We start from the raw sequence: 26,110 nt of genomic DNA on the forward strand, positions 1-26,110 counted from the left end.
TAAAACCTTCTTATGTACAGCACCATGGAATCAATGGTGCTATATGAATAAATAATAATTTAAAGGGTTTATTTGGGACTATTTTATTTTTTTCCTATGGACCTAAGAATTTACAGGCAGGTAGTTGCTAATTAAATGGTTGGCCTGCCTGTTGTCTGGTCACAGACCACTTCTGCGAGTGTTTCTGCATCTTAGGCCATAGCCTACTATCAGTATTTGGTCAGTATTCGGTCAGTATTTTTTCTCAGGAGTGGGAGCCAAAACCAGGAGTGGGTGATAAATGCAGAATTGGTGACTTGTTTCTATTATACCTTTTCCCTGATTGTTCCTCATCTGGTTTTGGCTCCCACTCCTGAGAAAAAATACTGACCGAATACTGACCAAATACTGATAGTGGGGCTGTGGCCTTATAATGATATTGCGTCAACAGAGCAGCTTTTTTTTTTTTTTGCTCTGCTCTGTGAATAGGGCATTTCTGCCAATATCATGCTGATTGATACCTAGCTCTCCGCTGCCTAACTGCAGGGAGCTAGCTGTTAATCAGCATAACGTCAACAGTCATGCCCTGACGACAGAGCAGAGCCAAAGACTAAAGGCCCCGTCACACATAACGAGATCGCTAGCGAGATCGTTATTGCGTCACGGTTTTGGGATCGCTGTTAAGTCGTTTTGTGGTCGCTGGGGAGATGTCAAACATGCATAACTTCCCAACGATCTCTGCCGCCCCAGCGATCTAACCAATGATCTCGGCGGTCGTTGGGACACTTTCACACAGCAGCTATTTCAACGATCCACACCTTAATAGGAACTGTACTGTGTCAGAAAGGCGTGCATAAAATTACTTTTCCGCGCCCCCTCATCTCCAATTGGTGGACGCTACTGCATTCTGATTAGGTGGCCTTGGTTTAACACTGCGTCTCCGGTCAGATCGGATTTCTACTGCTTCTCCATTAAAAATGGAAAGTCATTTGAGACCCCAAACAATACCCACCTCGCTAAAGATGCCTGATTTCTTCAAATGGATTCACAGCCGGAGAGCGCTGGTGGGATCTGAAAAACAAGGATGCAGTAGCGACCACCAATGGGGGACGAGGAGCGCAGAAAAGTCCAATTTATGCACGCCTACGTGTGTCAGTTCTGAATCGCTAACGAGGTCGTTGATAAGGTGTCAAATACAGCAATGCACACTGCCCAGCAGAAGCGCAACGACCCAGGAATGGTCCAGGAAGCTTTGTAACGATCAGCGATCTCACAGCAGGGGCCTGATCGTTGCTACCTGTCAGCCATAAAGAGATCGCTAGCGAGATCGCTATTGCGTCACCAAAACCGTGACTCATTGGCGATCTCGCTAGCGATCTCGTTATGTGTGACGGGGCCTTAAGAGCTACTCTGTTGGCTTGAGATCAAATTAAGCAGCAGAATTGCCAGCAGGAGTGTTTAGTGACTGCTGAGAGCAGGCGTCGGGCAGTTAGTAACTAATTGCCTGTAAATTCTTAGCCCCATGAGAAAAAAAATAAATAAAATGGTCCCGGATAACCCTTTTAACCTTATTTGCAGGGTGACTCACTGATCCAACCAACATGGATGATTATAGCAATAGTGACTTAAGGAGCCCATACAAGAAGCGTCTGTGTCTGCAACAAATTGCAGAAGGTTTTGCTGCACGATTTTTTCAACAGTCGCTTTGCAGGGCACGTTATCTAGAATACTGTCCATAAAGCCTTGTATACAGACCCTGTACATCATCCTCCTAAGTCTTCATGGCAGATGTGAATCCCTGCATTGTCCAAAAGAACCAATGCAGACGCTTTATTTCTAGGGCAGGTAGGGTCTGAGAGGGCAGCGATGCTTATGTGCTTGTGGTTTTGAGTAGTAGTTATATTTATGATGTTTTTATCTTCCTATGATGGAGACTGGTTTTGCTTTCATCTTAACAAAAATTCTCCGCGTGTGAATAGGCAGCTGCAAATATCAGAAAGCCAATGAGTCATTAGGGTTTTGCTTCATTTAAATGCATATTAACACGGATATGTACGCTGCTCGTGTATTAATCTTTGCTCTTTCTTTTATAGGAAGAGAAGTGGAAGGACACCAGCCCAGAACAATGAGGTAACGTCCAATGTCTGACTTGTTGCTGCCTCTTTGTTGTTCTGCCTCTTTCTGTCTGCGCCCGGAGGCGGAAAAATCAGGATATACCCTATAGTCATATACATCAGATCGCTGACCCTTGACTCCACACAAACGTGGATGGGGCAAAAAAAAATCTTTTAAGGTATTTAAACCCCTAGGCACCGTTTGCAATAAATGTCGCTTGTGTGATTGTAGGGGGATGATACTGCCGTGCCCCTGTTTGACCAAGAACCTGTCACGTTGACCAAGAACCTGTCACGTTGACCAAGAACCTGTCACGTTGACCAAGAACCTGTCACGTTGACCAAGAACCTGTCACGTTGACCAAGAACCTGTCACGTTGACCTTGCCTTACTATCTTTGGGGATCATGTTTTTGTGCAGGGGGAGGAGATTGATATACAGGGAAACCTCCTAAAAACGACCTGTTTAAGAATACTCGATTTATTATGAAGGGTTTTCAGGTACAGCATATATTGTCCATACTGGTAGTTTGCCCACTCTTCTCGGAGGCCTCTATTCTATGCCGTTTTTTGTGGTCTTCGCTATATAGTTCTGATGGTTTCGATCTACTTGCCATCTTGGCTTATTGGTCCACTGGCCACTCTTAGTCAGTGATTGACGGTGATCTCCGCCTGAACAGGCACAAGATGCTGTCCGTAACGTTGTGTTTGCTGACATAGACCTCAGTAAATGAGACGTTACTGACCCTTTTCTCAGAAAACTATATAACAATCTGCTCATCTTTAGTATTATTCTGCCTGCAGGCAGCGAACCTTGTGACCGGTTTACTTTAATTTCTTCTTCAATCTCCTGTTTTTACAGAAAGATGGAAAAAAAGAAAAAGCCGTGGTGGACCGAGTCTTCTTTGCCAGGATTGGCCGCATCCTGAGAATATTGGTTCCCAAAACTTTCTCTAAAGAAGTGAGCATTTGATGTGCCTTAATATCTTCCATTTGTGCTGTTACCATTGCTTCAGGTTACGTTGTACTGTGCTGATCACTATATTCGTGTTTTTGACGTGTTACAGGGTGGATATCTGACGCTGATAGCGGTCATGCTGGTCGCACGCACATACTGTGACATTTGGATGATTCAGAATGGCACTTTTATTGAAAGGTACAGTATTTCTGAACCAACATTATTCTCTTCATGGTTTTTCTCAGGAGGGTGTTAATGGGGTTGTCCATGACTTTTTTTTTTTATTGTTGACCTACCCATGGGATAGGTCATTAATATCAGATCGGTGGGGGTGCGACACCTAGCACCACCACCGATCAGCCGGTTATCTCCCATAAATCATAAATAAATGGATGCTAAGCCTGCGCAGCCATCTTTTGTTTTGGTCGAGGCTTTTCAGAGCCCTGCTCTTAGGATCAGTGGGATCCCAGTGGTCAGATCCACCAGTTATGACTTATCAAAAGGATCGGTGTTACCTTTAAATGCTGGAAATAATCCCTTAGACCACTAATTGTATACTTCTCATTTTTGCTTTTTTTTTACCTCTTAAAGGAAACCTAACACCTATATTTTTTTATATTACAGGTACTAATAATTTCTGTACCAATTTATTTTTAGTTTGTGATTTAAAATGGTTATAAACCTAATAATAAGTCCTTTTCTGACGGCATTTTCTCTCTCAACCTGTAAAATATTTCTGTTGCTTTTGTTGCAGCGGAATCATTAGCAGGAATAGAGACGTTTTCAAGACGTACTTTTTCCAGTATATAGCGGCAATTCCACTGGTAACACTTTGTGGAAATACTCCCCCGGCTTTGAGAACATGGCACATGATTTGTGACCTGCTGCAAAACTGCACGCAGCATGTAAAGTGTCGAAAAACAATTGTGTTTTTTAATGATTCATTGCTTTTCTGATTTATTAAATATTAACATGTCTAATAAAATAATTGTGTAAATATCCCAAAGGTCAATGAACACGGTCATTATTTTTTGTAACCTTTTAACAGTGTTTTTTTTTTTTTTTATGCAATTGTCACAATGGTCCTGATTCATCAAAGCAATTTCACCAGAACTCTGGTATAAATGTCTTTGAAAAGTTGCATAATATTTGCACATTTTGTAGTTGCGCAAAAATTGTGCAGCTTTTAGGCTATGTTCACACGTTAGGTTTTTCAGCGTTTTTTGCTGCAGATTTTTATTCAAATTTTTAGCTGCATTTTGCAGTACCAGCAAAGTCTATGAGAAACCAGAATGTTGTGCCTTGGCTGGGTTTTTGGAAAATAGAGCATGTCACTTCTTTCAGCGTTTTTTCACCCATAGGTAGTAATGGGTGGTGAAAAAAATGCTGAAAAGTGCACCAAAATTTGCATCAGCGTTTTTTCTGTGTTTTTGATGGCAAAATACAATGGGGTTCTTATTTTTTTTCACAGAACTTTATTTACATGCATAGAGACAGAAGGACAGTGAAAAAAAACGCTGAAAACGCAGCTGATTTCCTGCCAGATATTAGGTTTTGCTGCAGATTTGTGACGCTGAAAAACCCAACATGTGTGAACATAGTGTCTTCACACCAAGTTCTCCCATCTCCTCCAAAATGGTCAGATATGAGGTGAGACTAGGACACTAAAGTTTGTATAACTCCGACTGGAGGAAGACGTCTGGTGAGGTGCACGCAGGCACACTCCACTTTTTTTGATTCATTGAGACGTGCTCCTCTAAATGAATCGGGAGCATCTGTCTCCAGCACACACCCTCATCGAGACAGGCAAGAAAATCTCCCATCTTGATGAACTGGAGCCTAAAAACTCTTGTAAAACTTCACTAAACAATAAAGTATGCCACATGTTATGATCCATATAGGACAGTGATACGTCATCTAGTCACGATCTTAACCTGCTAAATGCTACATTGTGCCAATTCTATGAATGTAGAGCTCTCGCTGTTGTATTTTGTGATATGTATGTTATTAACACTGTGCATGTGATGGTTTCTAGTGCAATCATTGGTCGCTCCACAAAAGATTTTAAGAAATATCTTTTCAACTTTATCGCCGCCATGCCTGCCGTAAGTCTGCTTTTACTTTTTAGTATTGATTTTATTGCACAAAAATTGATATGTAAAGTTTGATGTTATTTTCTAATGTTATGCCATATCCTAGAGATATGTCACAACTTTATGATCAACAGGGATTTCTTGGACACTTTTAGATCTTGATCTTTTTCCATTCTTGTAAATGAGGAACATCCGTTTGACTAAAGGGCTAAAGTGTCCACATCACTTAAATGGGTTTTCAAAAATCATTAAAATAGTGTCCAGAGGAAGGGGATGACATAAAGTCACTTATTAAATAACCTGATAAATCGCCCTCTGCAGCACCGCTGCAATGCACCAATCAGCCTTTACCACTGTGCCACAGCAGTGACATCCCCTCCTGCAGCCAATCGCTGGCCTCCGTTATCTCATGCCTTACATCACTGAGGCTAGTGATTGGCTGCTGCTGTCATGTGGGAAGATGGGATATCATCGCTAATCAAGACAATGGTCCTTCTATTATTTTTAATAAAAGTCCAAACTTTTTAGGATCTCAAAGAACTGCTCTGTGGTCCTATCGTTCTCATAGAGGGCCCCACCTGTCAAACCCCCAGCAATTAGGATGTGATAAAATGTCCCTATATGTTTATAACCGTTCTCCTGCTCACAAAGCATTACATTAGTACATGGCTCCTTTGCATAATCCAGGATGGGACGTGTGGAAATCCTCGTGCCTGCCTTAAAAGTTTATTCTGGCTTTGCTCACTTCTGTATAGGAGCGTGGCAGATATCGTGCACTTTTCCTCTTTGTGAATGGGGCAGACACACGATACCTGCAGATTGTACCTGTGTCAGATGTGACGTCACTGACACCGCTCACCGCCTGACACAGATGTGAGAAGAGCCAGAATAACCCTTTAACTTGCACTAATATCACTGACAGTAATTGTGATCACTATATAGACAGAGTTCAACTCTCACATGCTAAAGGGTTGTGTGTAGGAAAAAGTCCCAGCTGAAGGGAACCTGACTGGTGATACATGTATCATTTCAGCCATTTATGTTTGACTCTGAAACGCTGCAGTATATCAGAGTAAAGCATACTTTAGAAGTTGCTGGAGACCAAGTTCAACTGGAGACTAGTCGAGAAGGCCAGTCCTCAGTGCCCTTTCCCCGCCCTCTTCCTGGAGTGACAGGTCTCTTCCTATATACCTATGCACTGAGAAACCTGTATTTCCAGGGGATCGGGTGGGGATAAGCTGCCAGGGACCCGCCTGTCTGACTAGGCTCCCGTGCAGCTCAGTCTGGCCGGCTTTAAATGTATGTTTTTGTAAAACGTACCTGGCTGAAATCATACACCCAGTGCTGGAAACATGCTGCCCGTGAATCAGGCAGCATATATTCCCTGTCAGGGAATATGTTCCCTTTAAACTGCAATGTACAGAATATTTTTTTACATTTGTTTGGCCCCTTTTACAAGGAATTTATAGGCTAGCAATGTCGCTAAGATGGTATAATGAGAATATAGATGCTGTTTGCCTGTATGTTCCTCCTAAGTAACTGTACACCTCTTTTACGTCTGTCCTTCTAAAGTATCTTCCTGGCTTATAGTCTCTGCACATGTATTACCGTATACTGAGCCGGAACTATGCGGTCTGACGACTGTCATGACATTGCATGAATATGATATTACAAGAACAAAGAATCACACGGTGTCTGGGCATAAATGGCAGAATCCAATGCGGATATAAAAGAAAATGTGACTTAAAACACGTGACTAAAACAGCTGTGCTACTAAAATTGAGCATGTGAAAGATTTATTCATACGTGGTCCATTCATTGCAAAAAAATATTTAACTGAAATTCCATTTCTACGTCTGAATGGGATGGGTTATATGTGGATCAGACACATACATTTCGGCAATACCCATTCATATGATTGGTTCAGCCATGGAGATTTCTGCAACAAATAAGCAAGGTGTGAATTTACTCTTAAATGTGCCTTGTTGTAACCTGCTGGGTTTGCCGTGTACTGATGCCGTGTACTGATGCCGTGTACTGATGCCGTGTACTGATGCATGTGCTGCTTGTTTGCAGATCTCATTAGTGAATAACTTCTTAAAATTTGGTCTGAATGAGCTGAAGCTGTGTTTCCGAGAACGGCTGACCAAGCACCTTTATGATGAGTATCTGAAGTAAGTACCAACTTGAATTCATTTCTAGGGCAGCGATGAAGTGGAATAACACACACTTACGTAGATTGCTATTTGTTAGAAGGGTCCTGTATTTAAAATGTGCGTTGCCTACATTCTGTAACCCTTTTACATTAACTTTACTTTATCGATTACTTACATGGAGACACCGATACATAGAATTGTATGCCCAAATATCACACCACTACTCCTTTCATAAAATGCACACAACACAAGCTGACAATTCAATATCTATTACTCCATAACACACATGCATAGTATATAAGGTGTAACATTAGAATTGAGCGAAAAGATCCACAGGACTCTGGCCTTATCTGGTGGCAATGTCCATGGTTGCCAGATTAGAACCCTGCAAACCTCCCCGTTTTGATTTGTATGCCTAGCGGCAATGTTATCATTGCCGTGTCATGCTCTTATGGCGGTGTGCCCGGCCTACTAATCAACAGAGGCGCTGGCAAGATAGGTGGAGGAGATATAGTCTGACAGCCATAGACTGTCAACGTGGCTGCTGGACCAGTGTCCTGCAAACCTTTTTTTTTGTTTTCAGCTCTAAAATATATTATATGATAATCAAACATTTGCAAGAAGGCAACTAGAGGTGGCCAGTTGTATAAATTGTGTGTATAAATCAGTGGAAAAATGCATATTCCAAAGTACCCAGAACAGGAAAAAAGCCGCGAAGCAAATATTAACGGGTCTTGTCACTTTTAAAGGGAATCTGTCACCCTCCCCTGGGCAAAATCAGACCACTACTATGGGCATACAGGGTATAGAAAAGTAAATCTATACATACCTGTATGGCCCATAGTAGAGGTCTGATTGCTGAGAAATCTTCTTTAATAAAATCCGTTTTGCAGAGGCTTGGCGTCCGGGGGATGCCAAGCCAACCCCTCCTATCTGCTTATTATACACGTAATTCGACGCCTCTTTTGGAAATTAACATATTCTCCCCCTCCCCGACACAGGTCGCTGTGACAGGCCCTGTGACGTTCCCTGCGCTGACATCCATCCCGCGCATGTGCAGGATGACACCCCGGCGCTTGCGCAATGCGAGGCTGCGTCAATGTCACCACAAGTGTGCAGCCAAACAGGGCCGGAGGGAAGCAAAGTGTGGCTCCAAGGGAGGATGCGCGGGATGGGTGTCGGTACAGGGAACATCACAGGGCCTTTTTTTTTATTAAAGAAGATTTCTCCGCAGTCAGACCACTACTATTGGCCATACAGGTAAAGTATAAACTTACTTTTCTATACCCTGTATGGCCATAGTAGAGGTCTGATATCACCCAGGGTGAGTGAAAGATTCCCTTTAATTTTTAGAACTGTGCTTTAAACAGTATTAATAATAATAATAATAATAATATTATGCTTTGCTTATATAGCGCCATCATATTTTGCGACACTTTACATACATTATCATCACTGTCCCCATTGGGGCTCACAATCTAAATTCCCTATCAATAGCATTATGTGCTTCTTCAGACACTCTTCCCACGCTACACACAATGCACACATGCTGCCATTGCAGTTTTTGTAATTTTTCACACATGCAAAAAGTGTGTTCAGCGCGCAACACTATATTTTTTTGTCATCAAAATTGTTTGTTTTTTCAATGGGGACAGAGGAAAATCTACTGTCAGACTCTGTTACCTCTGAAAACAAAATGATTGGTTGTGGAAAGCAAGTCAGCCCGATTCTTCTCTCTCCCAACATCCTCTATCAGGGGAGAGTCGAGAGCCCCCATACAGATCAGCTGGTCCCGCCAAAATCGAAAGATTTGATCGACTTTAATGTTTAAAAAATAATAAAGAAAAAAAAATCTTAGTTGGTAGCAGACCATGGCACAACTTAGCTCCTCCTTCATCCCTGTTAAGCCCCACCTTTTTACCGCTAAGCCCCCCCTCTCACTACGGGGCTGTGTAGCATTTTACAGGGCCCTCTTCACATATTGGCAGTGCTGCTTTATGTCGATCACTGGTCTGTACGCTCCCGGTGTTGGCTCCTCTTCCCATCTGGTCCCTTGTGGTGTTGATCCGTCTGCACCAGCCATATATCCACCTCTGCTACGTAGTATGGAGCTTGTGTTGTGATCTTACTTTGTGTATCACTGCAAAAACAAGAAATGGATCCGGTGTTGGGAACGATTCAGCATTGTATTTGTACGTCACTTTTCTAGATGCCCAGTCTAGAATGCAAAAATCTATTGTTTCATCAGGGGAAACATTTTCTGCCCATATATCCTGACACCACACACTGTGAGGAGCCTTATAAACAGAAGAGTATGAAGGAGTATGATATTTATTATATATTAGTGAAATACTATATCGGTATAATATATTTTTTTGCATTAGATCCTTTACTTATTACAAAATGGGCAACCTGGATAATCGGATAGCAAATGCTGACCAGCTTCTCACACAGGATGTGGAGAAGTTCTGTAACAGTGTGGTGGACTTGTACTCCAACCTGAGCAAGGTGAGTCTTAGAGGTGCAGAAAAAAATGTTCTTTATAGGTTTTCTTGCTTGTCGTGGGGGAAGAGGGCGCACCTGATGATTGACAGGTCAGAAGAGCTGCATGATTAAATCTCTGCTCCGGACTATGCACTCTCTAAGGGCTCTTTCACACATTTGGATATTTCTGGTACTGGAAAAAACAGTACTGGAGATGCCCGTGTGTATGATATGTGTGGCAACTGTGTGCCGCATCATTATCGCACATACCGGTGCCTGGGAATCAGCGTTACAGTTAGCGCTGTTCCCAAGCGCCAGGTGCTGAATGCTTCCCTCATCATTATCCCCTCTGGGTACTGCGATCAGCACTAGCAGGGGACAATGTGTAGAGTAGTAGTCTGCTCCCACTGTCTCCTAGTGTAAAAATAAGAATAAAAAAAATTCTTATTCTCACCTGTCCAAAGATTAAACAAGTGTTACGCTGTAATCCATCTGACCGCACACGCTGAGGAGAATGACCTGTAGGCCCCTGACCTGCGATGAGCTCATTGAGCAGTGTCCTTTCACTCAGTGAGATCAGCGCAGGTCAGGGGTCAGCTCGCTGCAGCGAGTCATTCTCCGCTGCTCCTCAGCGTGTGTGGTTGCCTCAAGCTACCGCAGACGCTAATGCAGAATTGTCAGTCAGATGGATTACAGCGTGGGACAGTATGTCGGACAAATGAGTATTATGGTTGTTTTTTTATTTTTTATTTTTTTTTACAGGGGACAATGGCTTCAGGCATCGAGGAATAATGTTATGAAATCTGGAATAAATTTAAAGTGGTGTATGTGATACACTGCAGCTCTTATTTCACAGAACTGTCAGTGTGTGGGAGATAAGGAGAAGAACAAAGCTGACAGTCCTGTGAGATGAGTGCTGAAGCGTGTCATATACACAACTCTGGATCTGTGCCAGCCACCAGGACAGTATTTTGTGATGCCTTGAAAAGATGTAGAGAGGTGTTTTTAATGACAGACAACTCTGCTCTCTTCCACTTCTACTTCACTTGTAATCATGGTAGGTGCCAGCAGTGAGATCTGTATAACCTGAGGAGGAGAGCAGAGCTGAGGGTTATTACGTGTCTTACCATATCACATAGAGAAATCCAGGGCTTACCTTCTCTGGGGGAGTTTTGTTTTTTTTCCCCTGCATGACTCCTCCTGCTTATGATTGGTCAACATCATGCATGGGAAAAAAATACACGCCCCCAGAGGCTAAAATCACCTTTGTTGTAGTTGAAATTAGCATATAAATTTTACACGATAAAATCTTCGCAATGGAGATGGAAAAAAAAATTGGGAAAGGTTTTACTTAACTTTGCATTAACTATTCCATGATGTGGCCAGTTCATGCTCAGACTGGTGAAATGTCATCTTTTAGACTGTCCATGTCAGACCTGTCAGCTGTGATGTGCTCAGTGGGGCCACTTTGCAGTGATATTATAAAAGTAGAGGAGGCTATGGTATAATCTTAATAAGCAGCTTAGAAGGATAGTCTGATATTCTTGAATATGTCTTGGGATAAACAACATGAATCCTCTGTTAGGATGCAATTAATGATTTGTTCATTGTATACAGCATGTAAGTAAGAATTTGGAGTAATCGTTTTAATTTTTGTTTCTTAAATCAATAGTACACAGAAAATGGGAAATTTTGTAATAGGTCATATTAGAGAAATTTGCTTCTTTATCCTCCTGAGCTAATCAGCTGTTCTCAAAATTCTCAATTCATGCGATAAATCTCTCTTCAGCGAATTCAGAATTTCCTGTTACTGATATAAGAGTTGACAGTTGGTGCTTATACGATTCTATGGTGAGGGAAGGTTGGGAGGAAGGTGAAGCTAGAGGCAGACACGGACATTCTGCTGCAAGTTCTCCTGAAAGGACAGTTACAGTTCTCCATACAACTTTATCAGCTCCAAGTGTCATCTCCTATGGAGAGCTATAACTGTCATATCAGGAGAACTTGCAGCAGAATGTGTCTGCTCTAGCTCCTCCCCCTTCCCGCTCTATAGAATCTTATAAGCACCAACTGTCATTTCCTATCTCCATAGTTGGGAAATCTGTCTTCACTGAATACAAATTCTACCCCTGACTTGTGAGTGAAAAATCAGTCCAGGAGGAGTAAGAAGCTGATTTTTCTCTGATAAGATATATTACAAAGTTGCTTGTTTTATGTGTACTATTGATTTATGGAATGAAGATTAAAATGGCGGTTAATCCTTTAAAATTTAATGCCGTATATATTTTTTTTTACACGCTTTAATATTCATGCATACATCGTTCTGTGTTGCAGCCATTTCTGGATATAGTCTTGTACATCTTCAAGCTAACAAGTGCCATTGGAGCTCAGGTAATAATGCCCACTTGTGTCCCACCTCCCCGCTCCTCACGCTCTCTTACTAACCATTGCTGTTCTCTTTCCCCAGGGGCCAGCGAGCATGATGGCTTATCTGCTGGTCTCAGGACTTTTCCTTACACGCCTCAGGAGACCTATTGGTAAAATGACTATTACTGAGCAGAGATATGAAGGCGAATACAGATATGTCAACTCACGGCTCATTACCAATAGGTAATGATCATTTTTGTTTCCAGGAAAAGCTATTTTTATAGTTAACCCTGTAAAGACTTCCAGTATTCGTATTATGAAAGCTATTGCGTTTACTCGTGATTTTTTTTTTTGTCTGACCTCTTTCCTTTTAGTTTATTGATTACTTTTATTGGAAGTTTAGCCTCAAGAACTTGCATATCTGGGGTGGTGGTCCTTACTAATAATGTATACTTTGAAAGTACTTATTTCCAGGATTTCCGACCACCAAACTGGGTTTTGTGCTTAATGGCGGCCGTACATATTCAGTAGCAGTTGGCTGAATACTCATTTCGCTGCCAGCTATTCCTCCCCCCTCCATATACTTGCATGCTTGGCTCATGTTCTCAGTAAGGACAGAGAAGTAAGCCACTCTGTAATAAGAAAAGGATTGGGCTTGTTGAAATTAAACATGCCCAATCCTTATTTGGTCTGGCATCATCTTTCAGGGGATTGTCTGGAGGCTGAGTTGCTCTGATAATTATGGGCACCATCAGGGTATGTGCACACGTTGCGTTTTTTTTTTTTTTTCTTTTTTTTTTCCTGCCCGCATTTGTTGTGGAAAGTATGCAGTGTTTTACAGTACCAACAAAGTGAATGAGAGTGCTGAAATCTCGCACACACTCTGCTTACTTTTTCCTTGCAGATACAAATCTACAGCATGTCAATTCTTGCAGCGTATTGCACCCACACTAATGAGTAGGGGAAAATACGCACCAAAAATGCGGCAATTATTGGCAGCGTCTTAACTACCAACACAGTATTTGCAGCAGTATCCTGAGTATTATCAGGAAATGCGAGTACCTGGGAATGATGGTTCTGTCTAAAAAGGATGCCAATCACTTGACAAAAGAGAAAAAAAACACTTGTTCGTCGGGTGAAATAAAAATCATCGTTCTTGCCAGTGCGTCGCTCTGAGTAAAAACTCCCTGTGTTGCCAAGAACAATGACCGCTTATGCGCACTGAGCGATTTATTACTGATCGGTCTGTGTGCATCGAATTCACAGCTAACCTGTGTTAACAGGCTGTTAAAGGAGCTGTCCACTGCCTGTAGTAGTCTTCCTTGTCAAATAAAACCACCATATACTCCCCTCCCATACCGGCGTCAGTCCAGCGATTTCAATGCCGGGGCTCATGTGAAATTGTTATGCTATGTGACCCCTGCCGCCTGTCAATGGCCGCTATTGACTGCAGTGCTTTCACTTCTTCCGCTTGTCCGAGGATTACTTATTTGGACAAGTGGAAGTAGGAAGATTGCAGCAGCCTAATACAGTCACTGATTGACTGCAGGGCTCACGTGGTATAATAATGCCAGAGTGTCGCTGGTATGGGAGGTGAGTATGTGGTATTTTCATTTTAATAGGGGTTGTCCAGGCAGCAGACAACCCCTTTTAAATAACAATTGATCAATCGAGGTGCTTTGAAGGACCTGGCTTGTACATACCTTCCATCAGTGAAATCTTTTATTTGACTTTTTTTTTTTTTTAGTGAAGAAATTGCCTTCTACAATGGAAACAAAAGGGAAAAACTAACCATTCATTCTGCATTTAACAAATTGGTAAGAAAACCAGTTCTGGGATCACTGTAGTCATAGATTTAGAGAGAATTTGCAAATTTGATTGCTGATTTTTGTGAAAAGAAAAAATTGCACATTACTGGCTTCAGAACAAGTTCAGTGATGATAATGGCTATAAAAATCCATAGTTCCAGCTTTAGACTTGTATGTATAAGTGTTAAAAATGAAATGTTTGCATAAGTTCAGTGGAAACTGACACCTTCCATTCGTTTGGTGCAGATTTGTGTGCTCTCAGTGAAGGCTGGCGGATTGTCACATGCTTCATAATCGGATTACTGTTACTTTGTATTCCACAGGTGGAGCACTTACATAAGTTTATTGTTTTCCGCTTTTCCATGGGCTTTGTAGACAACATTGTCGCCAAATGTAAGTACTAATCTGCTCTTGGTTATGTATTGTGATGAATGGGTAACTCCCAGAGCACTGTGCAGCGAAGCTTGCACAGTTTATTGAATGCTCACATGTGGGTGGGTTGAGATTTATATAATCTGCAAATATTTTAAAGGGGTTTTCCTATAATTGTTTTTTAACCCCCATCAGCTTTCTGTAGTTAAAAATATAAAATCGTCTGTACTCTCCTTTCCCTGCTCCAACGCTGGCTCTTTTCTCTGTGCTTGTTTAACCGGTTCAGGACCGCCCACTGTACATACACGTCGGCGCCGCCTGGGCTCTGTGCAGCGCCGACGTTTAAAAACGGTGGGTGGTCCCGCAGCCCTCAGGACCCCCAGGGTCCTGCAAGTACTGCGGTTCCGGTGCAGAGCGATAGCTCTGACAGGGGACATCATCGGGACCTGATGGGATCAGGTCCCAATGATGTTAACCCTTTTCTATCTTCTATATGCCGCGATCTATAGTGATCGCGGCATATAGAAGATGGTGAGAGGAGAGGGGGTCGTCAACTTACCTCTCCGACGGCCCCCTGATGCCTTCCAGGACCTGCCGTTGTTATGGCAGCTGGAGGTCACATGACCGCCTCCAGATCTGCCATATATGGTGTCCTGCTAGGCTCAGCCTGCAGCTGAACTCTAGCAGGAGACAGACAGTGTACATGTCTATTACATTGGATGAGATCAGTGATTAGAAAAATAAAAATTAATGTCCCATACAGGGACTAAGTAAAAAATGTAAAAAAAAAATGTTTTCAAACTGTTAAAAAAAAATCACAAAATAAATAAAAATAAATAAATAAATTAAAATATTAAACCAATAAATCCGTATATTTATGCAAAAACAAAAAAAGTACACATTTGGTATCGCCGCGTCCGAAACAACCCAATCTATAAAACTGTCACACTAATTAACTCCTTCTGTGCACACCGTAATAAAAATAAATAAAAAACAGAGCAAAAAAACTATGCTTTTTCATCATATCGCCAAACAAAAAGTGGAAAAAAATGCGATCAAAAAGCAAAATGTAAATAAAAATGGTACCGCTGAAAACGTCATCTTGTTCCGCAAAAAAACAGCCGAAAAATAAAAAAGTCATAGCTCTCAGAATAAAGCGATGCAAAAAAAAATATTTTTTCTATAAAATTGTTTTATTGTGTAAAAGCGCCAAAACACAAAAAAATATACAGTAAGTGTAGTATCGCTGTAAACATACTGACCCGAAGAATAACGCTGCCTTATCACTTTTACCACACGCAGAACGGCATAAAAAAAACCCTCAAAAAACAATTCCTGAATTGTTGGTTTTTGTTAATTTTACCTCCCAAAAAACGGAATAGAAAGCGATCAAAAAATGTCACGTACCCCAAAATGGTACCAATAAAAATGTCAACTTGTCCTGCAAAAAACAAGCCGTCACATGACTGTCGGCCGAAATATGGAAAAATTATAGCTCTCAAAATATGGCGATGCAAAAACTAGATTTTGCAAAAAAAAGTGTCTTAGTGTGTGACAGCTGTCAGTCATAAAAACCTGATATAAATCTGGTATCTCTGTAATCGCACCGACCCGAAGAATAAAGTAATCTCATCACTTATACTGCACGAGGAACGGCGTAAAAAATAAATAAAACCAATTCTTCACCTGCTACTGATTTGTTTATTATGTCTCCCAAAGATCGCAGTAAGGCTCTGCTCACATTTATCCTGCGCTCTGCGCTGAGCACTTACACCAGAGTTTCCGTGTAAATCTCTGAAATACGTGATTCAACCGGAACCCATGACGGAAGATTCCCTGTAATGAGGCAGATATAGGCCACTGTGGATGCAGTCTGGCCTGTGATCCCATGGTGTCAGTTTTTTTAGGCGTGCATAAAAGTGCGGTTGGCCACAGTTTTGTGCACTTCAGAAAAAAAGGACACCGCTAAACACAGGCCAGACGGAGTCCAGAGTAACTCTGCTGCCTCATTACAGTGAATGGATCCCGCAGGGGTTTCATCTGAATTACATCACTTGGAAATCCCGATGTAAGTGCTCAGCCTAGAGCGCCGGATAAATGTTACGTAAATTGTTCCCAATAAAAGCTTCAACTCAGTCCTCAAAAAAAGCTAGTCCCCACTCAGGTCCGTCATCTGTTAAAAATATTCCAAGTTACTACAATAATTTGTTCTCCAATTGTCAAATAGCACTCCGTCCCCCCCAGATCTCGCCGTATGGCTGAGCGGTACGATACAGCCACATATGGGGTATTGCCACTTTTAGAAGAAATTGTGTGACACATTTCGGCACCATTTTTACCCATTGCCCTGTGTGAAAATATAAAATCTGAGGGTAAAACATTTTTTTGTGGTAAAAATATAATTGTTTTCTTCACTGCCCATTGGTATAAATTAAAAAATTAAAAAATACTCACTACTTCCCTAGATGAATTCCTTGAGAGGTGTAGTTTACAAAATGGGGTCACTTGTGGGGGTTTCTGCTGTTTCGGCATGTCAGCGACTCTTCAAATGTGACATGGTGTCTGCAACCTATCCCAGCCAACATAGCGCTCCTTTCTCTTTCGAACCCTGCCGTACACCAAAGCAGTGGTTTTCCCCCACATATGGGGTATCGGCGTGCTCAGGAGAAATTGCACAACAAATTTCATGGTGCAATTTCTCTTGTTATCCTTAAGATAATGCAAAATTAGGGAATGAAAAACATTTTTTGTGAGAAAAATGTGAAAATTTTATTTTTACGGCTCAATATTATAAACTTCTGTGAAGCACCTGGGGGTGCAAGGTGCTCACCACACATGTAGATAAGTTCCCTAAGGGGTCTAGTTTCCAAAATGGTGTCACTTGTGGGGGGTTTCCACTGTTTAGGCACATCAGGGGCTCCCCAAATGCGACATGGCGTCCGCTAATTATTCAAACAAATTTTACATTCAAAAAGTCAAATGGCGCTCCTTCCCTTCCGATCCCTGCCGTGCGCCCAAACAGTGGTTTTCCCTCACATATGGGGTATCAGCGCGCTCATGAGAAATTGCACTACAAATTGTGTATTCCATTTTTTCCTGTTACCCTTGTGAAAATAAAAAAATTGGGTCTAAAGTAACATTTTTGTGAAAAAAATGTAAATGTTCATTGTTTTCTTCCACATTCCAAAAATTCCCGTGAAACACCTGAAGGGTTAATAAACTTCTTGAATGTGGTTTTGAGCACCTTGAGGGGTGCAGTTTTTAGAATGGTGTCACTTTTGGGTATTTTCTGTCATAAAGGCCCCTCAAAGTCACTTTAAATAAGATGTGGTCCCTAAAAAAAAATGTTTTTGTAAATTTTGTTGGAAAAATGAGAAATCGCTGGTCAACTTTTAACCCTTATAGCTTCCTAACAAAAAAAAAATTTGTTTCCAAAATTGTGCTGATGTAAAGTAGACATGTGGGAAATGTTATTTATTAACTATTTTGTGTGACATATCTCTCTGATTTAAGGGCATGAAAATTCAAAGTTTGAAAATTGCAAAATTTTCAAAATTTTCGCCAAATTTCCGATTTTTTTCACAAATAAACGCAAGTTATATCGAAGAAATTTTACCACTATCATGAGGTACAATATGTCACGAAAAAAACAGTCTCAGAATCAGGGGGATCCGTTGAAGCGTTCCAGAGTAATTACCTCATAAAGTGACAGTGGTCAGAATTGTAAAAATTGGCCCGGTCACGAAGGCAAAAACAGGCTCTGGCGCAAAGTGGTTAAAGGCTGCAGCGGTGATCTCTCAACTACAGCGCCCGTGACCGCTGCAGTCTGTCAGTGAGCTCAGCGGCTTATGCTCTGATTGGCTGCGGAGGCCACTTGCACTGTAGTTGTCAGCCTGTAAAAAAGGCAAGTAACACTGATTTTATTTTCAACTACAGAAAGCTGATGGGGCTAGAAGCCCTTTAAAGGGGAATGACTGTTCGGCCCAAGCCCAGGCACTCTTGTCGTGGCCACCTACTTGTTTTCTGTCTGCCTCTGCCCTCCTCTTGCGCCTGTAAAGTGAGCGCTTTCAATCTAGAGGTGGCATAAAAAGACAGGAAAACAAGTAGGTGGATGATGCTCTGAACTGTGTGGCTGTGCCAATGGTGCATCGGGGTGTGTGGTTAGAGCAGTCACTTTGTGGTGACAGTCTTCCTTTAATAGTCAATGTACTCTACTTGTGTGTACATTATAGCCGGGAACTGCAAACTGTGGCCCTCTATCTAGGTGTTTTATAGCTGGAACTTCCAACTTGCCCTGACAACCATCTGACTCCATGTGGCCGTCAGGAAAAACTGGGAGTAGTAGTCTCACAACAGCTGGAGTACAGAAGATTTCTGCGCACCGCAGCAGAGTTTCTGCTCTTTTTTTTCTTTTAGCTTTAAAATTAATGAAAATAAGTCACAACCGCGTCCCATTTACTGACCTCATTCTATACACTTGTGTAACAAATTGTTATTTCAGATCTTGCGACAGTTGTCGGTTATCTGGTTGTCAGCCGTCCTTTCCTTGCAATAAATCACCCACGACATCTGAACAGCAGCCACGCCGAGCTCCTGGAGGTGAGATGAGAGTTTTTAGTACATGCCGACTTTTCCATCTGTGTCATTATTCCTCTGACCGATCACTTGTCTTTCTCTGGAAGGATTACTACCAGAGTGGAAGGATGTTACTAAGGATGTCTCAAGCACTTGGAAGGATTGTCCTAGCAGGCCGTGAAATGACCAGGCTGGCAGGGTAAGAACATGTACAGCTATAGAAAAAGCTGCACTTCACAAAGCTACTCGAAAAGTATTCTTGTAGGTGATATTAAGAAGTCCAATTTTATGTTTTCATTTGGCCCAATAAAGATTTTCAAATCTTTTTCATCCTACTTTTAATACAGGTGACTACTGTGTTTCCCCAAAAGTAAGACAAGCGTCTTATACTATTTTTTGTTCCGAAAGATGTGTTAGGGCTTATTTTCAGGGGTTTTCTTATTTTTTTCCATGAATAACAATCCACATTCATTCTTGAACAAAAAAAAAAAATACAAATACACAAAAATGCACATACACGTGAGTGTATACACAAAAATGCATATACAGGTGTGTGTGTATACACAAAAGAATGCACATACAGGTGTGTGTATACACAAAAGAATGCACATACAGGTGTGTGTATACACAAAAGAATGCACATACAGGTGTGTGTATACACAAAAGAATGCACATACAGGTGTGTGTATACACAAAAGAATGCACATACAGGTGTGTGTATACACAAAAGAATGCACATACAGGTGTGTGTATACACAAAAGAATGCACATACAGGTGTGTGTATACACAAAAGAATGCACATACAGGTGTGTGTATACACAAAAGAATGCACATACACGTGTGTGTGTTTGTATACACAAAAGAATGCACATACAGGTGTGTGTATACACAAAAGAATCCACATACAGGTGTGTGTATACACAAAAGAATGCACATACACGTGTGTGTGTGTATACACAAAAGAATGCAGATACACGGATTCTGAGATACCAAATATATGTTTTTTTTTTTTAATTTATTTTTAATTTGTGAGAAAGGGATGATTTGAATTTACTTTTTTACATTATATTAATCTTTCTTTTTTAATAACTATGTAGAGTACGGTAGTTAAATCTTCACTGCTGCTGCACACTGACTCTGCTGTGCTCAGTGAGTGTAAAGCCCCATTTAGATGTCCAGCTCCGCAGATGAGATGACTTTGTCACTGGTTATTGCTCTGTGCACAGTGAAGTTGAACGTGCAGAGTGCACTGTAGCCAGCAACAGTCATCTCATGTAATGTGCTTTGCACAGGCAGCAGTCAAGACTCATTCAGACGTCTGTGTATGAGGGACATCTGATTGAGGCTTTACACTTATTGAGAAGAGCTGAGTCAGTGATCAGCATTGCAGCGTGATGATTACGCTGCTGTGCCTGGAACACACAGTGGCAGTGGCGGTGAGAACACATTAGACAGCCTGACATTGGACTATAAATGCCAGGCTACCAACCTGTTCTCACTGTTGGAAGAAGTTACCGTTGCTGCCATGCTCTCACTACTTTTTACAGCGATGAGGGCAGTGGCGGTGACATTCCTCTAGCAGTGAAAACAGGTCAATAGCCTGGCATTTGTAATCCAGTGTCGGGCTTCCCGACATGTTCCTACAGCTGCTGCACCGTGTCCACACCTCCTGTCACCGCTGCTGCCCAAACCTGCTGTCGCCGCTCACTGCTGTAACTAATAGTGACTGGGGTATTGCAGCTCAGCGCTGGGCTACAATAAGAGATGGCACCTGGCTTCCCCCATAGGTGTGAACTGCGCATGACGGGGGGGAGTGCATAATTCATGTCTGATGCAGCCACGGTATAGGTGATGCGGGTGGTATCTGATGGCAGCAGTCTTCTATGACCTTGCCTGCCATGTTTGCAGTAAGTGTCCTGCTCTAATATTTACACACCAGTAAATAAAACATTTAAAACCATTGTTACACTGTTTTAAAAATAAGTTTATTAATGATAAAAACTAACTGTGATATATTACCTCTAAAGTTTGGAATCAGAAAATGAACCATTGTTTAACCCTTTCATGACCTTGTGATTTTTTTTTTTTTACTTTCGTTTTTCCTCCCATTTTTCCATGAAGCATAACTTTTTTTTTTATTTTTCCATTAATATAGCCGTATGAGGGCTTGTTTTTTGCAGGACGAGTTTTACTTTTGAATGACTTAGTTTAATTTACCACATAGTGTAGGGGAAAACGGGGAAACTATTGCAAGTGCGGTGAAATAGCAAAAAAAGTTCAATTCCGCAATTGTTTTTATTTTTTTTATTTATTTATAATGTTCACTATATGGTAAAACTAACCTGGCAATATGATTCTCATAATCAGTACGAGTACGCAGATACCAAACATTTATAGGTTTTGGTTTTATTTAAGTGGTGAAAAAACTTTCAGAAATTTGTAAGAATTTTTTTTTAATAAAGATTTAGAGATATGAAAGAAAAAAACATTGTGAAGAAATGTTGGGAGCTGTCTCCTTAAATATGACTGTGCATACAACTGCTATTGATGTGTGTGTGAATAGGAGTGCCACTAAGTCTTATTAGATGCAGCGTTCATTACAGGTCCGGAGGACCATAGAAAACTGTAAAAAAAAAAAAAAAAAAAAAAAAAAGAATAAAATAAAAAATAAATATATACTTACCTTCTGGCGGCCCGCGGTGCGCTCCTCCTTGCTTGGCAGCAGTTCGCGATGGAATGAAGGACCTGCGCTGACGTCATACTCATGTGATGGGTCACGTGACGCTGACGTCGGCAGGTCCTTCAGTGTACCGCGATGTGCCGGCAGCCAGGACGGTGAAGCAAGACTGCAGGGGCCATCAGAGGGTAAGTATATATATTTATTTTTTTATTATTTTACATTCTCTCGGGTCACAGTATATAAATCCATGCTGTTTGCATGGATTTATATAGTGTGACCAAGTTGTCAAGCACTTTCCAAGTGATGCTAAAATTGCTTGGAAAGCGCTTGACAACCCGCATGCAGAAATGCATGTGAAGAACGCTCCATTTCCGCATGTCCCTGGCAGGAAAACGCATGTACAATCCGCATGCGTTTTTTCTGCCAGGGAGATGCAGAAACGCTCAGGAAAAAATCCGGAGCATTTCTGCATTGTGGGCACATAGCCTAAATCATGATTTTACACTTGGATCATGCAAAACACAGGTTTATAATTTGGATCATTGAAAAAAATAATGCTCCTGGGTGTATATTTTGCTGTGGCATTTGTGATATGGCGCCCCCTGCTGTTCTTTTTTTCCATTGGTAATGTGACTCAGTAGCTCGGTTCCACCATCCGGCTCATCTTGTACTTGGGTAGTACGGTTATTTTGCGCTGTTGTGTCTGCTTTACCCCAGCACAGGACACCTTGGATGTACTCTCTGGACGGGAATCCAAAGAATGCAAGTATGTATTACCTGGCATTTAAAAGAAAAAAGGAACATTCTAATTAGGAACTTATGATTAGCTTGATCTAAAAGAGTAAATTGGTATATAATCTTGGAGCAAACCTTTACATATTCAGTACCCTGGACTCTCACTTCACAATATTCTTGCAGTGTAAACAGGCTGCTGATCACTTGATCGATGAGCAAAATGCTCGTCTGTCTAGTGCAATGAGCTGGTGTGCTGCATAAAGATCATCGTTCTCGGCCGCTCATAATCCTGTGTTAACAGGACTTGCTCTGTTGAGAACATGGCAGCCTGCACACACTGAGCGATGTATTGCAGATCATCCAGTTTTGTTGTTTGGTGCGGTTTGCCTGTAGCTTTTGCTATAAAATGACCGCCGGTCAAGAAAATCTTTACCGATCAGCGGTCGTTTAGTGCCGCTTGTCGGTCCTTGTAAGCGGACGTTTAGTCTGGCAGCTTATTGACCGATGTGTGATTAAGTTTGCAACAGAAATGATTGAGTCAAATTTTGCAAATTTTCTTTACAGCATTGCGGGTACATGGACCTACAGTAATTCTGAATAATACCGCAGCTCTGTGAATTGCATTTAGGAACGAACTTGCTGCATAATTTGAACTGTAATCCTATTATGTGTCATCCTTTATAGATTCACAGCCCGGATCACAGAACTGATGCAAGTGCTGAAAGACTTAAATCAAGGGAAATATGAACGAACCATGGTTTCTCAACAGGAAAAAGGTGACGCTAGCATTGTGGTAATGGGTGCACAGCCTCACATGTACACACACATGTATTAATACCAAATCTCCTCTGACATTGCAGAGACAGAATGTCTTCCCAGCATTCCCTTAATACCTGGAAGTGGAAAAGTTATCAACACTGACAACATCATAAAGTAAGTTTGGGAATTCTTTTCTGAAGCTGGCTTCATAGCTACGATTTTATTAGTGGTGTGGCGTGTTGATTGACCGCATTATAAACCAATGGTGGGAAAAGCCAAAATTTCATAATCATCACAGGAAATGGCAGTGTTATTTTACTGGAAAAATCTGACTTTTTTTTTTGTTTTACACTATACTGGTCTTGGAAAACTGATCCGTCACCTCCATTGCAGAATAATTCTTGTTAAAGTTACCTCACCACTATAAACTATGTAGTGTTGGGAGTTTTAATCATTTACATCCCTCTCTTGGTACAGCTGTATTAATTTAGGAATTGCTGGAAGCCAAACAACATATTCCCATCAGCAATAGTATTTCACTGGGTTCTCCAGTGAAATAAAGTTTGCATCTATCCACAAGATATGTGATAACTTATTGATTGGTGGGGCGCTGATCGCAGGGCACAATGAAGCCGCAGTGCACATGCTTGACCACTGCTCCATACCTTCCCTATGGGACTGCTTAGAGCTGTGCTTGGCTTTTTTGAATGAATGGAGTGGTGGTCGAACGTCTGACCTACTGCTTGCTCCCTTTTGTTATGGGGATAAAAATTCCCCGATCTGCCAATTGGTGCAGGTCCCAATGGTGGGACCCCTACTGATCAGTCCTGTGGATAGATCGTAACTTTTTGCAACCCCATAAAAGTGAGAAAATTCTTGTTGAGTGTTTCTCAAGGGAACATAAATCCAGTTAAAGGGACAAGATGAATTGTCCTGTATCCTGCAGTAGTATTCTGTTTTATCAGATTGTTGCACTTATCTATTTGCACATTTTTTTTGCCTTTTTAGGTTTGATCATGTCCCCCTTGCAACACCAAATGGAGATATGCTCATCAGAGACCTGACTTTCGAGGTAAATAAGATTGAGCTTTTCTTCCGGCTACCTTGTTACTTGTACAGTATATCCATGTTTTTTAATGTTTTGATCCTCCTGGACATTAGAATTGAATGTCTGTATCTAGTATGTTTACCCTTTCATGTCCACGCAATTTTTATTTCTGCGCTTCCATTATTTACTCCCAATTTTCCAAGAATCATAGCTTTTTTAAAATTTTTCTTTCGACGTTGTTGTATATGTTTTTGCGGTGTTTATTGTACGTTAAAAATGACCTGGTTCTTCAGTACGATTACAGTGATGCCAAACTTGTATAGTGTTTTCTTTTTTTTATTAGTAGGAGGAAAAAGGTAAATCAACATTTTTTGGGGGGGGGGGGGTGGATAGACTCACCAATTTCTGATACTTTTTCACTTTATTTTTTAGTTGAGGGCTTGATTTTTTGCATGGCGAGCTCTCGTTTTCATTGATACTGTTTTGCATACATACTATGTTTGATTGTTTTTTAGGGAGCTGGCAATTTTTAGTGTTTTTATTTTATGGTTTTTACCTTACTGTTAATCTAATATTTTTATACATCAGATTTTTACAGACACGGCGATGCCAAATATGTGTATTTTTTGTGTGTATTTTTAAACTGAGAAAAGGAGGGTGAATCATGCTTTATTTTTTATATCTTTTAAAAACATAAAAGCATTTTTTCTTTACTTGGGGGATTTGGACCTGCAGTTGTATCATTCTTTGTTTTATGGCTGAGCTTTACAGGTGTATGAAGATGGGGCCCTTCATAGGGCCACCAGGTACCATTGCTACCCATCGCGTAGGGGTGGGGGGTAAATTGTTGCCCAAAACGCAGACAGTCCAGGATCATGCCACTTAAAACCTACTCTCATAGATTGACAATGGCATTTAAGGGATGAAACTGCTGAGATCAAAAATTGGTCTGGTAGCTGCTGTCAGAGATGGATGCTGGCTGTATTGCACAGCTGGCACCCGATTTCTGCGGAGGGGCCCTGGCTCCAGAGCTCACTCCATGTGTCCACACCAAACATGGGATGTAATAGTATGTCGGATAGAGGTTAAGATCCTTTAACCCATTATAATTGGCCACACTTGCCAACCATCTTATGTCTACATTGGCCTCATGACTCCTTCAACAGAATTTTAGGTAAGAAAAGAATTAGGCCTGTTACATTAGAAAGCCCAAATATTTTGAGATAAGCTGCCACTAAAGGTGTCCTGCGTCTTACTTCACTCTCCCTGTTGAAAATACATATACGTATATGCTCTGCTGAGCCCAATGTGTATGTATATGCTGGGGATTAGAGAGAGCATGTATCTAAGCTGTACTGGCACCTTTTCGATTTCCTCCTTCTCTGCAGGCACTACACCCTGCTGCTCTTTTGTAATTGGTATCATGTTATGTGTTGATTCACTTAGCTTTTGTGTTGGTAGTTTTAATATGACATAATATTATTATTCATATTTAGTTACATGAAAAAGGTTGAATTTCTCGTATTCCTCTGTATAGGTGAAGTCCGGTACCAATGTTCTTGTCTGTGGGCCAAATGGATGCGGGAAGAGTTCCCTATTCCGTGTATTAGGAGAGGTAAGTTTCCACCTAATTGAGGTTTTAGTTTATGGTTCTGGATGAAATACATGCTCACACCAGTACATTCCTCACATGTTCTTAGTTTTAATAACACTATTATTGATAATCTTAAAGGGAACTTGTCACCTGTTTCATGCTGCCCAAACTTCTGGCAGCTTGAATCGGGGTCTGACTGCATGATTGGGCAGTTATATCTTTCTCCAAAATAATTCCCTCAAATGAACTTTGGACAACCAGAAGAAATGGGACCGAATCGACCGCTTATTGGCTGCAGGGCTCTTGCTACATAATAATGTTACGCCAGCCCCGGGGCTGAAATGACTGGAGGGGCACTCGTGCGGGAAGCGAGTATCTCATTTTTAAA

General features: G+C 41.3%; 1 protein-coding gene across 1 annotated transcript in view; it reads left to right on the forward strand.

Annotated features, from left to right (window-relative positions):
* Nucleotides 1–26,110, forward strand: part of ABCD3 (ATP binding cassette subfamily D member 3) — a 53,677-nt gene that overhangs the window by 14,883 nt on the left and 12,684 nt on the right. Inside the window, exons 2-17 of the mRNA XM_073643226.1 lie at nucleotides 2,073–2,109; nucleotides 2,955–3,053; nucleotides 3,160–3,248; nucleotides 5,086–5,155; nucleotides 7,220–7,317; nucleotides 9,684–9,807; nucleotides 12,118–12,174; nucleotides 12,251–12,393; nucleotides 13,898–13,967; nucleotides 14,282–14,351; nucleotides 18,832–18,929; nucleotides 19,013–19,104; nucleotides 23,006–23,097; nucleotides 23,182–23,254; nucleotides 24,089–24,152; nucleotides 25,666–25,743. Coding sequence (XP_073499327.1) covers nucleotides 2,073–2,109; nucleotides 2,955–3,053; nucleotides 3,160–3,248; nucleotides 5,086–5,155; nucleotides 7,220–7,317; nucleotides 9,684–9,807; nucleotides 12,118–12,174; nucleotides 12,251–12,393; nucleotides 13,898–13,967; nucleotides 14,282–14,351; nucleotides 18,832–18,929; nucleotides 19,013–19,104; nucleotides 23,006–23,097; nucleotides 23,182–23,254; nucleotides 24,089–24,152; nucleotides 25,666–25,743 — 1,354 coding nt within the window. The remainder of the gene's footprint in view (nucleotides 1–2,072; nucleotides 2,110–2,954; nucleotides 3,054–3,159; nucleotides 3,249–5,085; nucleotides 5,156–7,219; nucleotides 7,318–9,683; nucleotides 9,808–12,117; nucleotides 12,175–12,250; nucleotides 12,394–13,897; nucleotides 13,968–14,281; nucleotides 14,352–18,831; nucleotides 18,930–19,012; nucleotides 19,105–23,005; nucleotides 23,098–23,181; nucleotides 23,255–24,088; nucleotides 24,153–25,665; nucleotides 25,744–26,110) is intronic.

Source organism: Phyllobates terribilis, unplaced genomic scaffold, assembly GCF_046119375.1.
Source record: "Phyllobates terribilis strain yellow unplaced genomic scaffold, ASM4611937v1 Scaffold_8__6_contigs__length_399053987, whole genome shotgun sequence".
Taxonomy (NCBI): Eukaryota; Metazoa; Chordata; class Amphibia; order Anura; family Dendrobatidae; genus Phyllobates; species Phyllobates terribilis.